The 16,493-nt window shown below is 33.7% G+C and overlaps 1 protein-coding gene across 2 annotated transcripts in view; it reads left to right on the forward strand.

Annotated features, from left to right (window-relative positions):
• Positions 1-16,493, forward strand: part of MLIP (muscular LMNA-interacting protein) — a 124,766-nt gene that overhangs the window by 40,908 nt on the left and 67,365 nt on the right. For both annotated transcript variants that reach the window (XM_012722763.1, XM_012722760.1), the window contains 3 exons: positions 1,375-1,440; positions 1,718-1,768; positions 10,605-10,649. In XM_012722763.1, coding sequence (XP_012578217.1) covers positions 1,375-1,440; positions 1,718-1,768; positions 10,605-10,649 — 162 coding nt within the window. The remainder of the gene's footprint in view (positions 1-1,374; positions 1,441-1,717; positions 1,769-10,604; positions 10,650-16,493) is intronic.

Genomic DNA, 16,493 nt, shown 5'->3' on the forward strand with positions numbered 1-16,493 from the left:
GTCGATTTTAATATCTAAGGTAGGCAAGCTATTTAGACATTTAGAAGAACTCATGATAAGTATTCAGGAAAAAGCTCATGATAGAAACATAACAAACCGGTGGAAGAATTGATTTTCCTTTTTTAACAAAAAGATATTTATTCATATTTCATGGTGAAACGGGTAGTGCTTTTAGCACATGTCACTAAATAAATATATTTATTTTTTTCATGTAACATCCTAATGGTGGTTTAAACTGTAAAGGTTTGGTTATGGCATAGATTCTACTGATTAAATTAAAGTATAAAGAAGACAGGAAGACCCACAGAGAATTGAAAAGGAACTAACACTATATTAATTCTTATATTTCCTCTATAGAAAATCCAAAAGATTCTATGAAATTACTAAAACAATTAATAAAATTTCATTTCATGGATGTATACTTCAAAATTCACTAGTGTATAGACATTAAGAAGGTTAAGTTTTTATATGTCAATCATATAGAGAGATAGATAAATTAAAACCTCTACCCCCCAAAAAAAAACCAGTTTCCAGAAGTATGAATTATACTTACATGAAACTTAGAGTTGCATAAAACAACCTTATATATTGTTTAGTGATATATGTATGTGTGTTGAAAAAAATTAAAGACATGATAGGTGAAAACTTGATGAGCTGTTAGTTTCTGTCGCGGAAGTGGGTGGAAGTGGAAGAAACGAAGGAAGAATACACACTGGTTTCCATTTTATGTATTTTACTTCTTTTTGCTTTGTATTTGACTTCTTAGTTGCAAAATTGTGTATACACAATACTGAGCTTTATTTTTTTTCCATTTTTAAAAACCATATGTTTTATTGTGAAAGTTGATCAATGTTATTTGAAGTCAAGTCTGATGGATAAGTTAGCCAAGATTTTTGGATATAAATGATTAAAAATGAGACGAGATCTTTTTCTTTTGTGTTTATATTTTGTGTAAACTCACTCTGAAACATTTTCCCAGGGTATTTTTTGGTAATGTTTTGGGCATATTTTGAGAAATAGCCACATCATTGTTATTTCTTTGTGTAACTTTCCAAGGTGAATTCATTCAACTTACAAAAGCTCACCTGAATGTATAAGAAGGCCAAGTTCTAGGCAATAGTTTGCCTGTTTAAAAACTCAGCTTCACTTCTATACTACAAAACTTTATGTTAAAGACATTATTTACTCAGGAGAAATTGCACAAATGTGAAAAATGCCTCCAGGTCAGAGACTAGCTGTTTAAATGATTAAAATGTGTGGTTTTTTTTTTTCTTGAAAATAGTGAGCTATGCAGGACTTGCTTTGAATAGACTTTTCTACTACATTTGTATTAGAGTAAAAGCCTCACATCAGAACTGTCTCCTTTATCACTAGGCACTGGATGAACCAGTTAAGACTGAAAGTGGCTCCCAAGACAAGGCACTAGACCCACCTCTTGAGGTAAGAGTGTCCATTACCCCTGCTTTTGAAATCCAGACCCAAAACTCATTGCTAACTCAGTACCTGGTTTCAATTCTTCCAGTTGTGTTTCCCTGCACAGCTCAGGCAGCAAACTGAAGAGCTCTGTGCTATCATTGATAAGGTCTTACAGGATTCCTTGTCTATGGTAATGCCTTAGACTAGAGTGTGCAATCATACATTTGCTTTGCTTCTCTTCATTTCCCTTGACTTGGGTATCATGTATCACAGCCTTATCCTTTTTTTCTTTTCTTTCCAGCATTCTCCTTCAAGATCCCTACAGACATTGTTAAGTTCTGACACAACCAAAGTATGTACATATTTAATATATTAAATGATTTGCTGGGCCATGCAAGTTACTAGATCAATGATTTTAAAACTGCAGGCCAATGACCTAGTTAATTGGGAAATTGATTTAGTGGATAGCAACCACCATTATTTTTGTTAGCGGACAATAATTAAAAAATAGTATAGTGGGCCTGCCCTGGTGGTGCAGCGGGTGAAAGCGCAGCACTAGGAAGCTAGCCGCAGCTGCTTTAGTGACAGTTTGACCCCCAGACAGGGAGGTGACCCACATGGCACAGCAGACCTCTCCTGTTTCGCTTGCTGCTCACCTCAGAAGTGTACTTCATCAGTCTGCCTGTTCTGCTCCCCAGAATGTCAAATAGCAGAATATCTCAAGCAGTGTCGAAGTTTTGCTGACATTTGTTTTAGATTGTTTACATGTAGATATATTAGTTTGTGGGTACAGGTTTTCTGCATAAAACCTTTTGTTAACTGCTGGTTAAATTCAGAAAAGTTTGAAAACAGCTTATCAGATTGTGATGCACTATGTTGGCATTTTAGGAAGCTATCTGAAGCTATGTATAAAATTTGTGTTTTATTCTCATCTCAAATCATAGCATCAGTCTTTCTCTAATTCACATTCACTTAGTATTGGAAAATGAATTAGACTGAACCAGTTTAGTCTAGGAATTTAAGTGCAGGTAATATTCCTGATTTTTTTTGCCCTTTTTTGTTGATTGCATTTCATTCGCTTTTTTACTTGGATGGACTTAGAATTCTTTCACTTAAAATCCTACTAAGTTATAAGGTTATAGTTCAGTACTTAACTATGTCCTTCTTATAATGTAGACATTTTCATTTATTGAGAGAAAATATTACATTTCTAGGGATGGTAAATAAAAGGGATCAAAACAGGAGGGACAAGCACAAGAAACTGTGGAGACTATGATGATGGTTCATGAACGTCTTGGTGGTGGTAATTTCATGGATATTACATCTGAGGGGAGACTGAGTAACAATGTAAAAAGTATATAAATCATTTTTAAAAAAGATTATTTCTTTATGCATAGAGAACTGGGGTACAGGCCAGAGGTGCAGGGGCAGTGAGAGGATTCACAGAGACAGAGTAGGAAGCTGAACAGGTTGACTGACCAAGTACACTGCTGAAGGGAACAGCAGGGAGAACAGGAAAGGTCTGCCACACCATGTGGGTTACCTCTGGGGTGGGGATTGAACTCATGTTGAAGTGGCTTTAGCTTCTTAGTGCTGTGCTTTAACCTGTTGTGCCACCAGGGAGGACCCATAAATAAATTTTTAAAAATAAAATATTATATTTCTCCAAATTAATTTTTGGAATGGTTAGTACTGAACCAAATTTCAAAATGGTTATACTTTTATTTTGTCGATAGTAGTTAGGATTCTTTAGTAGTTAGGATTCTTTTTTGGTCAGCCTTATTTCCTCTTTTGGACTTAGTGTTAACACTTTTTGTATGTGTTTTAAAAAATTAAACATTGTGTATACTAAGTAAGTTCTAAATGTACAGTATAATTTAAACTATACTGTATTAAATTTAATTTTGAATTGGGACATTATAGATAAATATACGTTAAAAATGACAAAAACAGGCCCTCCCTGGTGGTGCAGCAGGTTAAAGAACAGCACTAAGAAGCTAAAGCCACTTCTACATGAGTTCGATTCCCGCCTGCCCCGGAGGTGACCACATGGCGTGGCAGACCTCTCCTGACCTGCCCGCTGCTCCCCTCAGCAGTGAACTTAGACAATCTATCTGTTCTGCTCCCTACTCTGTCTCTGGTGAAGCCTCTTACCACCTCTGAGCCTCTGGCCTATACCCCGGTTCTGCATGCACAAATAAATAAATCTTTAAAAATAAAATGACAAAAACAATAACCATTTATCATTAGTCGATATTAAGAAATCATGTTTTGGCAGAGAGGACCTAAGAACAGATAATTATAGTATTTGTGGTCTATTTTGTTATATATTCTGTCTTTTAAGTATATAAATATAAAGCTTTTATTGTTAAAGATATACTATATAAATATTTAAAAATATTTTTTATTTCACTTGTTGAACATATAAAAATACCATATATTTTATTATTTATGGTAGGAATAGTACTTAAGTGTGTATAGAACTCAAGGAGTTTATATTTTTTATTTTTATTGATTGATTCAACACCTATTTAAGATATATGTTTATTGAATAAATATATAATCATCTATATGTAATGTCAATGTAATTCAATACATAATTGAATATGTAATCCACTGTGTAATGTAGAGTTAGACAACCATTAAACTTAGTGTTAAACTTAGATTAAGTTTAAGCATAACTAAGCTTAAGCTTAGGGTTAAACTAAGCTACTAAATTTAGAACAATTATATGAGTAAAAAATGGGTTTTTAAGTGCCTACGATGGGCCTGCCACTGGCTGCCTAAGGAGAACAGAGCAGAGTGCCTATGGGGCAGAGTCTGGATCAGGATCAGGAAGTAGAATGCAAGCTGAACCCAACAATGGAAAGAATCCAACCATAGAGAGATCAGAGAGAAGAGCTCACAGACAGAGGAGTAGCTATGAACTAATTTCCCAAGGCAGGAGAGAGTTGGTATATGTGAAGATGAAGGCCAGCATGGCTGTACTGTAGTGACCTAGTTTATAGGAGTAAACTGTGTGAAATAATAAGAGTGGGTTAGGGGCAGTAATATAAATACTTATATGCTGTGGCATGAAGGTGTGTGTCTAAGCAAAAGAAGAATGGATAGAAATGTGGGACAAATTATATGAAACCACTGAAATGTTTACTTTGATGTGAGCCCTGCGGGACAATCAGTGCTGGTGTCCGGATTGGGGTGTACTCAGAGGAGCTGAAGAGATGCAGGTGGTTTTGAGTGAGATTTCAGATTTGGAGGTATGTTTGTGAATAGCGAAAGAGAGAAATGTGGATGATCTCAGGCCCGTGCTTGGAGCAGAGATCACCATGAATGTGGTATGGAGTGGTGGAGAGAAGAGGGTCATTCTTACCTTTATGCTTGTCTTGAATAGGCTAAGCTGGAGGTGAAAGAATGAAAAGGCATTGTGGTAAGAGGAAATTCAGAGGAATGTGGCCTCAAGGAAGCTCTAAGAGGAGAGCTTCAGAGAATACATTGTGGTGATTGTTGCTAAGAGGAGAAAGATAAGACTGGAGAACTGTCGATTAGATTTGGTTTGCATATTTTGAAATGACAATGTTGCTTATGTATTGGCATTCATTCACATGTTTTTATTTAAGTTTTGCTAACTTACATATCATTCTTTTAAATCTAATATCAAAACAGTGATTTTATATTGGTAATATATGTGTAATTTTTAATTCATGTTTTCCTAGATATATGTAGGCTAGTTTTTTTCCTATTACATTTATATATTTTTATTTTCTCTTATATTCCTTTCTATAATTTTTACCTTCTTGTTAAATTTTCTTCGAGATAGCACATTTCTGTATTTCATGTTTATGCTCAACCTGAGATTCTATTTATCTGGGAACTTCAGTTATTTACAGTGACTATAATCCTTGTTATAGTAGGACGAATGTCTGTTATCTTATTTCTTATTTAAAATGTTTTATTTTTTTGCTTTTCCTGATTTTGCTTTTCCTGATTTTCACATCTACTGGTAGAACATTTTGAAAATGTTATATATTATATTTTTTTATAAAATAATAAATTTTTTTTTTTTTTTTTTATAAAATAATAAATTATTATTATAATTTTGTTAATTTTTATAGTGACATACACATTAAAGACAGTAATTATTTTTTGTTAACTTTAAAACTTTTCCAAAATTAAATAAATGATAGAGCATTTTTCACTTTCTGCTTGTTTTTGATACACACATACAGACACACACAATTTATTGTTCTTTGGCTTTGTATCTGAATTTCTACAAGTGACATTTTTTTCTTGGTCTCTTGTTTTCTTAGACCCTTATCTCTCACACATTCATATGTTTTTCCTGGAATTATTTTTCTTCTTATTGGAATCATATTGAAAACTTATTTTAAAAAGTCACTATGTTAATTCTCTGGTCTGTATCCCTAAGAATGGTTTTATTTTATTCTTTCAAATTATAGATTTGTTAGACCTAAAATTATAGGTCATCTTTTCTTGAGAATTTCCCCTCCTTCAGGTTTTTTTCTTTAACAACATATTTATGGAGTATTTTGTCAGCATGATAGTTGTTCTGCTACATAGTGATTATTGTGAAGTGTTTGCTATAATCTTTTTTTTCCTTTTATTTTACAGTTTGCATGCTTATTTTATTTTAGAGAGGAAAGATTTGTAGTTTTCTTTTTTAAGTTGTATCAGGGAAGATGAAATGGTATGTAACATTTGCAGTTTACTTTTTGCCTTTTTTTTTCAAAGATTTATTTATTAATGCATACAGAACTGGGGTACAGGCCAGAAGTACAGGAGCAGTGAGCAGATTCACCTGAGTCAGAGTGGGAAGCAAAATAGGCAGATCGACGAAGTACACTGCTGAGGGGAGCAGGTCAGGAGAGGTCTGCCGCGCCATGTGGGTCATCTCTGGGGCAAGGATCAAATTCATGCTGAAGTGGCTTTAGCTTCTTAGTGCTGTGCTTTAACTGGCTGCACCACCAGGGAGGGCCCATTTTTTGCCTTTTAAGGTTTGTATTTTGAAATAATTTTGAACTTACAAAAAAAAAATTCAGAGTCCCATAAAACTTTTTAAATATTTATTTTATTTGTATATGTATACAAGAACTGGGGTATAGACATGGAGAGTGAGAGGATTCACCAGAGACAGAGCAGGGAGCACAAAGGCAGATCTACTGAATACACTGCTGAGCGGAGCAGCAGGTGAGACAGGAGAGGTCTGTCATATCATGTGGGTCACCTACTGGCCTGGGATCGAACTTAAGCTGCAGTGGCTGTAACAGCGTCATAGTGCTGAGACCTAGCCTCCTTTGCACCATCATAAAACTTATGCACTACTTCTCTAAACATTAGCATCACATATAACATGGTATAATTTTTGAAACCAGGAAATTAATATTAAGCAATACATTAATATTAAATAATGATATGAATCAATCTACATTAAATTTTGCCAGTTGTCTACCAAATGACCTGTTCGTAGTTCAAGATCCAATTCTGAAGCCCTCATTTCAATTACGTGTTGTGTGACAAACCCATGGTGCCCAGTCTTTGTGTTTTCTAACCTTTCCACTGTTGAAGATAAAGTGTAATTCTGTCCATACCAGTCATCCACATAACTACTAACTCAAGAGAGATTCTAATTTATCAGCTAAATAGCCAATGTTTAGCTAATTCTTTGCTAACTTGTAAAATTCTGATGCTGTTTACTGGAAAAGTTGTAAGCTTCCTAAATCTCTTCCATTAAGACCTATCCTTACCAGGTTGCCCAAGCCACTTTTTCCCAAGTTCCTGCTGCCCTCACATTGTGATAAACCCACTTGTGCTCTGAGCTGACGTATCCACATAACTGAAAGGAAGAGGTTAGCCCTCAGTCCTGGGCTCACTTTTACTTTGAGCCTTCAGGACAGCACACTCTTCCAACTTCTGCCTCACTTGTCTTTGCTATTTCTTGGTATCCTTCACTTGTTGATATAATTCTTCCCAAACTAGTAAGGTTGGAGTGCTCCTCCAGTCCTTCAACTTATCATTTCTCTCTACACTAATTTCATTCTTGTTCTCACTGTTTCACTAATTTGAAAATGAAGCATTTATTAACAACTTTCAAATACTTACCTTTAGTCCAGGGTTCTCTTCCATATGCCAGACCCCAACTACCTATTGTTTGTTTCCATTTAGATTTTCAGAAATCTAGCTTTTAATTTTTCCTACAAAATTTATCTATATCATATCCTGCATTACTATTTCCATGGCTAGAATTCTAAGCTTTTATTTGCTCAAGGACAGAAAAATTGGTGTCAAGCTTTGTTATTCTCCTCTCACATTTCACATATCTTCTAACAGAAATCCTGTTTTTAGACCCAAATTATAAGTAAATATTATTATTTCATACCTTTGATATTGCTGAGCTGACATTACAGGCACCCTTGCCTTCCTTTAATCTGTTTTTAACACTTAAACAGAGATTCCTTTAAAACATAAATCAAACCTTGACTCTCCCATGCTTAAACCAGCAGTATCTAACGTTGCTTTCAGAATATGAGCCAAAGTTACTACAAGACTATGGAAGGAACTCTCTGATCTGACCTCTACATTCTCCCTCCATTACTTCACTTCTTCCCTGCTCACCTCCTTGCTATGCCTTTAATCTACCAGGCTTGCTCATGCCTTAGTGCATTAACTTCTTTTTTATAGTTTTTATTTTCTTGTCAAAATTGCAAGTTTAACTTTTTTCTCAAATATATGTCATATATATATATATATATATATATATGTATGTATGTATGGCTAACCATATTTAACCGTGTGTGTGTGTATGCACATCAGCTTCATTTTTATCTCAAATATGTGTGTGCATGTGTGTGTATGGCTAAATATGTTTCAGTGTATTTGTGTGTGTGTGTGTGTGTGTGTGTTTTAAGGTTTATTTATTCATACAGAACTAGGGTACAGGCCAGAGATGCAGAGGGTGAGAGAATTCACCAGGGACAGAGCAGAGAGCAGAACAGGCAGATCAACTAAGTACACTGCTGAGGGGAGCAGCGGGCGGGTCAGGGGAGGTCTGCCACGTCATGTGGTTCTCCTGCAGTTGAGGGGAGCAGCTGAGGGGAGAAGCAGGCGGGTCAGGAGAGATCTGCCTCGCCATGTGGCTCTCCTCCGGGAAAGGCGGGAATTGAACTCATGCGGAAGTGGCTTAAGCTTTTTAGTGCTGTGCTTTAACCCACTGCGCCACCAGGAAGGACCTGTAGTTGTGTTTTAATAGGTTCTAAAAAACAAATTTTTGGATTCTTTGTGGACATTTTTGGTTGTTTCTTATTATTACTCATTTTCATTCACATTTTCCTATCTCTTTGTGTATCTGAATCTATTGGATATTTCATTTGAAAATTAATTTGTGTAAATTACTTGAGAACACAGATTATCTTTCTGTAGAAATTTTTTTTTGCTTCTTTTCAAACACTAAAAATACTAACAAAGAAAGATTAATTTAATTTGAAAATTTTAGATCATATTTTCTAAACTATTACTTGCAGTGATTTGAGGTTGAGTGAAGGTCATTTGAAATCTTCTAATGTTGTGACTCAGTTTATTCTTGGCAGGTCCTGTTGTCTGCCTTTTATGTCCCTAAGCTCTAAGATGGTCAGAACTTCAGATCAGCTGCTCAAGTGATTCATAATTATTTACAAACCTTTCCAAGTCAAAAGCGTCCCAAATGCTTGATTCATCTTTTTGGATTTCCATCCTCTCCTGAACTTGTTCACTAATTCTCCCCTGTCTTATTAACACATCAATGTTTTAAATAAAATATTTATAATATTTTTGCTCAGTTTTGTATTACTTTTCATGAAAGGACTACTTGAGCTCCATAGGTACCGTTCTCAGAAGTGGAAATCCACTTTTCAAACTCTGCACAGGTTTCATCTTGTTGAAATGCTCTTTGTATAGAGATCTACATAACCACCTCCCTTATTTTCTTCAAATCTTTGCTCAAATATCATCTTGTCTTTATTGACCATTCTATCTGAAGATGTAAGCTTGTGACCCTAAAATATAGGTATATGATAAAAGCAAAGACAATTTCCTCTAAAAGAAATACTACTCTGGGTTTAGAATTATTTCTACTTATTTTCATTATATTTATAATCTTCTAACATATGTTTTAATTAAACCATTATTTTATTCCCTGTTTTCTCTCTTGCTAGTACATAAGTTCCCCAGGGGCAGACCTTCTTTGTTTCCTTTGCTTACTGATAAAGTCCAAAGGTGTAGAACCATTCTTACACATAGTTTACACAGTACACATTTGCTGAATAGAGAATGACTCAAACAATCACTTTATGTCACAAAGTGGGAAAGTATGCTTACACACACACACATACACACACACAAAATTAGAGCATTACCAGGTAGCACTAAGTACCTGATTAAAGTTGGCAATCATTAATTCCTAGTGAAATTGTTTAGGTAGCTTGAGTTTCCCTAGCAATGTTTTGAGAAAAAAAATCAAACAGATTGTTAGGTCTATTCATGGCTTTGTTGTTTTGGCAGGTGAGTTTGTCATATGGAGAGAGAAAGGCAAGATAAATTAAGATATTAAAATGAGTAGGAATATGAAATATATACATATACTAAGAGGTAGTGAAGACTGAATGGAACTAGTAAGAGTCAATGAATTTGAAGACCCAGTGAAGCTGGAGAAATATTGCTGGAGGTTCTTGAAACATGATCATGGCAGAATTCTGATAGGGGGGTGATGTTAGGAATTTCTGAAGTTTCTCATTTTAGTCATGAAGACTAAGTCTAGGAATGGTCTTGGAAGATATTAAAGTGAATTGGATGAGACTATTTTTGAAGTTAAACTGCTCAAATTACTGAGAGGATACTTTATGTGAATTTTGAAATATCTAAAAATTATATGAGGAATTATTATGATTCAAGAATGAACATCATTGGTATATAAAGGGGGAAATTTACCAGCAAGTTTATCAATAATAACAATGAAAAATTAATGAAGTGCTACAGTTGAATTAAATAATTTTCAAAGGAATAGGATATTTTATATAAAAATGAAGGAGTAGTAGAAAGTCTTGATAGGAAAAGCATAGTAAACACTTACCTCAGAAGTTGAATTGTTCAGTATTTTCTTGATTACTCCAGTAGTAAAATTATTTTTTATTTTCATACAGATGCCTACAACTCTTCCAAGAGCAGCTGGTAGAGAAACTAAATATGTAAGTCACTTCCTAATTATACATACTGCCTTTTTAATGGTGAATGTGTATGCTTCCAAGGAAACTCAATTATACAGTCATTTAAATTGAATTACTTGTTTGCCCCCCCCCCAAATGTTAAGGGATAAGATGGTATGATTGTCTCAGATGTGGAAAATCAGGTTATATCAGCTAAGTTTATTAAATAAGTTACTTCTAAAGTGAAGTCTAGCTTGATTAGTTCAGCTAAATAAAATAGAAGTCTAACACTAGCTTTCTGTCTCTCTAATTATCAAAGCTTATTTGACATTTTCATTTGTTATTGGCTTTTTGTGCTTATTACAAAACAGTCAACTTCATGTATTTGAAACATGAAGATTTTTCTGTTTCTGGTGGAATTACCAGTTTAGTTGACTTTAATTAGTTTGTTGCTTTCTTTATTTAAATTATTATTATATAAGCCAATTTCTAGTTATGAGCAAAATAGTTGATAATGAATATGTAGATCCAAACTCACACACTTAATTCAATTAATAAAAGAGATGACTATAATTCCCTACACACATGTGTGCACATGTACACATACACACACTCATTCTAACCCTACATTTTCCATAATGTGATCAACTCCTGCTTTTGACCAAACATATTCTAGTACATACAAAATTGTCTCCTAACAACTACTTAGAATTTGTTTAAAACAAGCTAATAGACTGCTTTTTGAATTATGTGTTATATTTTTTCTAATATGTAGCTTTCATCATCATTACCATCATCATTATGAGTAAATCACTATTCCATGTATGTTTTGTAATTTGTCATTGAAGTTTCTACATTTCTGCCTTTATTTGATTTTCTCTGAGGCAAATAATGAACTAGATAAAATTACTGAGTTTTATCACATGTAGGAAATTATATTTCTAACCATAAAGGGTATGAGTAGAAACACTACTTAGAGCATTTCCTAGAAGTTTCACTGTTATTTTCTATTATTATTTGGAATTCATTTGAAATATAAGTTTAAAAGAATAGAGGCAGTTACAAGTCTATAACCAAATTTATATCTCTAATTTTTTGAGCCTGACAATTGGTTAACATCTCTGTGCCGTAGGTTTTTCATCTATTTTATTGGAATACTATATTTGCTTGGTGTCAGATTTATTTTTGTTAATGTATGACAAGTTCTTAGTGTAGTCCTCATACGTAGAGATCACTCAAAAAATTATAGTTTTCCTCTTTACTTCTTTTTTTTCCCCTTGCTTTTCTCATCATCCATACTTTCATCATTCTCTATCTCTCCATACTGTGGGAAGACTACAAGCAGCATGATTTAGTTGACTTCCTTAATTCTTTAGTGGGAAACAGGGGACAAAATACCCTAAAGATGTTTCTGTGTATTCTGTGACTAACGCATTCTATAAAAGTCAGAACAAGACAAAGTCATGAGATACTTTGTTTTCTTTCCTTCCTTTATCACTTACTCCTACCTTTCACTGAAGTGCTTTTGAGTTAGATTCCTTTACATCAATAAGGTATAGTGGAACTATGTTTCCTAAGCTCCCTGGGGCAGGTAATTTGATAGCAATTAGAATAATTCAGGAGGGGCTCCTTTAATCTTTATCATCAGAGGCTATTCAAATTCTTTAATCACTTATCAGGCTTAATTAAAGTAGGTTAACAGTTTCCCAAAGTTTGTGAAAGCATTTGAGTCATTCAAAGTTAACACTGAATCATCAGACACATTTATATAGACTAAGATAAATACAAACTCTGATTCAGATAAGAAACTTGACTTTGGTTAAATTTGGCTCTTGACTAAGAAGCTTTGTTTTTTTCTTTCTTTCATAATAAGATATTTGAATTGTTGGCAACACCTCAAATATGTTTCTTTCTTTCAAAAACTTATAAGGGGAAATTTAATGATGAAAGAAAAAAAGCCAGTTCTTTGGTTGCAAATCATAGATAAATCACAATTGTCAATATTTGGCTGCAGTTGCTACATTTAATAAGTGATATCTGATACATTATCTTTTTGGGGGGAAATGAAATTTCAGAGCATACATGATATTAACTATAAGTCTTGATCTTACCTGACTAATTTTTTGAGTTTTTTTATTTTTTTTTAAGATTTATTTATTTGTGCATACAGAACTGGGGTATAGGCCAGAGGCTCAGGGGCAGCGAGAGGCTTCACCAGAGACAGAGTGGGGGAACAGAACAGGCAGATTGACGAAGTACACTGCGGAGGGGAGCAGCAGGCGGGTCAGGAGAGGTCTGCCGCGCCATCTGGTCACCTCCGGTGCAGGCGGGAATCAAACTCATGCGGAAGCGGCTTTAGATTCTCAGTGCTGTGCTTTAACCCGCTGCGCCACCAGGGAGGGCCGAGTTGTTTTTTTTTTTAAAGAATGATATTGTAGTATTTTATTTGAGAAACTTCAAGTCATATTGTCTGAGCTATGAGATACCTCAAATTAAATGTGAACTAATAATTTTCACTCAATTAATTAATGTTACTATATGTTTTTTTCTCTTCCATGGACACTCACAGGTGAATTTGAAAAGTCTACAGACTCTCACCTTTCAGCATTCTATCTGTCTTTAAAACTTTGAAGAAAATAAGTATTTTCTTAGTAAATATGTACTGGTGCTCACCATGTCCTTTTTATAATTTCTTAGATTCAAAAGCAAGGATCACCCAATTCTGTATCACAAAAAAAAAAGGGACAATTTAATTTAGTGCTTAAAATAAAAAAAAAATATTACATTGGAGGATATTTTTAACATAAGCAACAGACAAAAATCCTTATTTCGAGGGGCTCTTTAAGATTATAGTACATAGTGAATGAATCATGACTAGTAGATAATCTAGCCATTATTTTCTAGAGTTGTTATTCAATTTTCTACTCCTGTTGATCTAGCTAATAACTTTTAAGTGTCTACCATGTTACAGTACTCAAAAGGAGTCATTTGGAAAAGAAAGTTGAACATAACAGCAAGGACCCCATGTCTGAAGCACATAGTGGAGTAGGTGGTAGTGGAAGAGACAGAAAACAAATAAATATTAAAAAGCAAGATACTTTCTTATAACTTTTAGAGAAAACTGGTCAGATACTTGATTAATATTAAAATAAACTTGCTAGTCTTCAGTATTTCAGAATGTCCATTTGGTTTTCAGTTTTACTGGATGATTAAAGTGGTTTAACTGCATAATGAGCAATTGTATGATTCTGATTCATTGGACCTTTGATGAAACGCTCTTTCTCACATTAAAAGAATTCCAAGCAAAATAATTGGCTTCTTTTTTATTATTCTTTATTACACATATTGTTATGTTTCACAGAGACTGCTTTTAGCTTGAGCAAGATGAAGTAAAAACACCATCAATTCAAATTAGGTAAAGTCAAGATATTTTTCATTTAATGGCATAGTTGAGTTGTAGGTAATTTTAAAGTTATTTAATTGAGGTTCCATTAAGTGTAATAGAATGTCAATGAGGCTAACGATATATTAAGTAGTAGTGTTCCTCCCAATTTAATTGCAGGATTGATTATATTAATTTACCATCAATATTTCACTGTTTTTAATCAGATGACAAATTCAACAATAATAGTAACTAAAGTTTTTAGCTCTTGTCATGCAAATGAGATAAAATTATGCAGGTGAAACCTTTCACTAATTCTAAGAGGTGGCTCTTTTTATTAATAATTAAAACATTCATTTCACAAAGGAGAATATCAAGTTGTAGAAGTCACAGCACATGCAAACTCCAAATCAGTCTTCCTCATGTCAAAACCCGTTCAAGAGACATTAGCATACACCTATGATAGCTAGGGCTAATCTTTTTCCCTTTACTGTTTTAGTCATTAGTATTTGTACGTTAGGATCTAAATTATTTCCTCATGCCCAGAAACCTTCAACCTAACCTTTGATTAGATAATTTCATATTTGATGACATGTAACATGATAATGTTTTATTATATGTCTAAGGTTTTAAATCACTCACTAATGTATAAATTAAATCATAATTTATAAAGTATGAGTGATTATTTCCCCCATATAAAGAATCAATTTGCTATATAAATTTCTGTTTTATTCTATTTTCATTTTATCATCGTGGGAGGGCAATGCCATTTTTTCCTTCATGCATTCTTTATAAATATTTATTCTTCACTCATTACTATCCAGATAAATTAATTTCAGTCTTGCCACTCAAAACCACAATTTTTTTTTTTTTTTTAGTAAAGAACAACTTCAGCAAGTAAGACAAATAATTCGGAATCTTATTAATTTATCAAAATAAAGCCTGTTAGAATAACATTCTATTGAAAACTTATTTTACAAACTCTTTGTATTTCATGAGTACTTTCAAGTGTCAGTGAAATAATGGAGACATTTATTGAACATTACATTGTTTACAGGTAAGATATCATTTTAATGAGCTGAGGGATGGAACAATTTTATTACAATGGAAGCATGTTTCTTTCAAAATATCACAATATATTAAAAATGTGTTCAAATTTATTAAGAATATACTCCACTACACACACAGATTTTCAAATAAAGGTCAACTCCAGTTTAGCTAACTCACACTCCTTTGTTGCTATGTTGAATTGTGTTTCAGGCATTTTATCTAATGTCCTGGATTTTAGGAAGGAGGTGACTTAACTCCAGTCTACTTTATTCCAAACCCAGGCTGATAGCTGCTGTCATAGGTCATGACTAGAGATTTGATGAACTGTTGGAAGAGTTGTGAAGATCTTAGCAAGAAATTCCACTCTTTCCACCATTCTCATTATTTATTTTTGTTATTGTTAAGAAATATTTCTGAAATATGTGGGTGTGGAAGGAGATAAGGAGGAAGAGGATTATCTGGATTCTGCTAATTGAGGAGGAAGAGAAAAGATTGAATGGGGCACACTTTGTGCCTTGTAAGTCCTTCTTCCTCATTGTAGACTTCAAAATTGAAGGTGCTGTCCATTAGCCTGACTTTCCCTTGATCTTTAATCTGCTCACTGCACATATAAACTATCACTGTCACTGGTCACTATGACTTCCTATTCTACCTATTAAACATGTTTAGGAAAAATTGTAATCATCATTTTCTGGCATAAAGAATTAAGCTATCTAAATATTTCCAATCCACTTTTTGTATTTGGATCTTTGGGGATACAATTCTGACTTATAATATGGATGTTAATGAGATATTCATACATCGTAAGGTCTACCAATAGAATAAAACATTTCAAAGCCATAAAAGTGTGATTTCCACTTCTCCTAGTGGAATTAGTGTCTAATATTCTCTAAGGCATTGGTAAAATTCTTACCACTGATTCATTCTCTTGCGTAGGGCCTTATATAAAAATTTGTAAAAATTTGTATTATTTGTATATAAATGTAATAGGAACACTCTCTGGCTAAGAAGACAATGTATGATAATTTTATAAATTTATACCTCCTCAATGCCAGGTTTAACAGTGATTATTATGTGCTCAGTTAATAATTTGAGTGTTTCCTTTTGCTTATTTGTAGTTCAGTCTTGCTCTGGAGAAGAACATAGTTCATTTAACATATTATACTAATTAGAGTACCATAAAAAAAAAACAAAACAAAACAGGGCATGTAGTGTCAACAAGGAAAAGGCAAAAAAGAGACATTTTAAGGGTATTGAACTGCATGTTATATTTAGGGATGTGATATCTGAAAGGGAAGAATGCATGTCCAAAGTGGAAGTACAGAGAACAGATGACAAAAACAACTATTTAACACTTTTTATCTGACTTGATTTCATCCCATTCTTCAAGAGAATTCTGCTAGAAGATGCCAGCTAAAAGTACATTTGTCAAGAGTGGGGGAGCAGATTGCAAG

Source organism: Condylura cristata, unplaced genomic scaffold, assembly GCF_000260355.1.
Source record: "Condylura cristata isolate star-nosed mole 26May11 unplaced genomic scaffold, ConCri1.0 scaffold00001, whole genome shotgun sequence".
Lineage (NCBI taxonomy): Eukaryota > Metazoa > Chordata > Mammalia > Eulipotyphla > Talpidae > Condylura > Condylura cristata.